General features: G+C 51.3%; 1 protein-coding gene across 1 annotated transcript; it reads left to right on the top strand.

Moving 5' to 3' along the window:
* Positions 1-245: 245 nt before the first annotated feature.
* Positions 246-672, top strand: LOC129009168 (large ribosomal subunit protein uL29-like). The gene has a single exon (XM_054441780.2). The coding sequence runs from the start codon at positions 277-279 to the stop codon at positions 646-648; it is 372 nt and encodes a 123-aa protein (XP_054297755.1). The 5' UTR covers positions 246-276; the 3' UTR covers positions 649-672.
* The last annotated feature ends 295 nt before the right edge of the window (positions 673-967 follow it).

The raw sequence follows: 967 nt of genomic DNA, 5'->3' as shown, positions 1-967 counted from the left end.
TGCACCCTCCTGTTCCAAAAAGAGATATATTTATCCAACTTTGTGGAAGCCCAAGAAAAAATATAATAAAAACATGTTTGTGGAAAGAAGGGAAGCCTGGGTGCGGTGGCTCATGTCTGTAATCCCAGCACTTTTGGAGGCTGAGGTGAGAGGAGTTCGCTTGAGTCCAGGAGTTCGAGACCAGCCTGGGCAACACAGTGAGATCCCACCTGTACAAAACACTAAAAAATTAGCCAGGTGTGGGAGCAGGCATCGGCGTCAGTGGCCTGTGCAGCAATGGCCAAGATCAAGGCTCAAGATCTTCACGGGAAGAAGAAGGAGGAGCTGCTGAAACAGCTGGATGACCTGAAAGTGGAGCTGTCCCAGCTGTGCATTGCCAAAGTGACGGGCGGTGCGGCCTCCAAGCTCTCTAAGATCCGAGTCGTCCACAAATCCATTGCCCGTGTTCTCACAGTTATTAACCAGACTCAGAAAGAAAACCTCAGGAAATTCTACAAGGGCAAGAAGTACAAGCCCCTGGACCTGCGGCCTAAGAAGACACGCACCATGCGCCGCCGGCTCAACAAGCACGAGGAGAACCTGAAGATCAAGAAGCAGCAGTGGAAGGAGCGGCTGTACCTGCTGCGGAAGTACGTGGTCAAGGCCTGAGAAGCGCATTGTCAATAAAGCACAGCTGGCTGAGAAAAAAAAAAAATTAGCCGGGTGTGGTGGTGCATGCCTGTGGTCCTAGCTTCTCGGGAGGCTGAGGTGGGAGGACAGCTTGAGCCCAGTAGGTGGAGGCTACAGTGAGCTGTGGTCATCTCACTGCACTCCAACCTGGATGACAGAACCAGACCCTGTCCCCCACCCCCAGAAAAAAGGAAGAAGGGAGGAAGGAAGGGAAAGAGAAAGGAAGGGAGGGAAATGGATAGATGTAGCTTTTGTGTTTATTTTGGGCTTTAATCTGAGCCCTTTTGTCCGCATACTT

Source organism: Pongo pygmaeus, chromosome 1, assembly GCF_028885625.2.
Source record: "Pongo pygmaeus isolate AG05252 chromosome 1, NHGRI_mPonPyg2-v2.0_pri, whole genome shotgun sequence".
NCBI classification, from domain to species: domain Eukaryota; kingdom Metazoa; phylum Chordata; class Mammalia; order Primates; family Hominidae; genus Pongo; species Pongo pygmaeus.
This window is presented reverse-complemented; position numbering and strand designations above follow the sequence as displayed.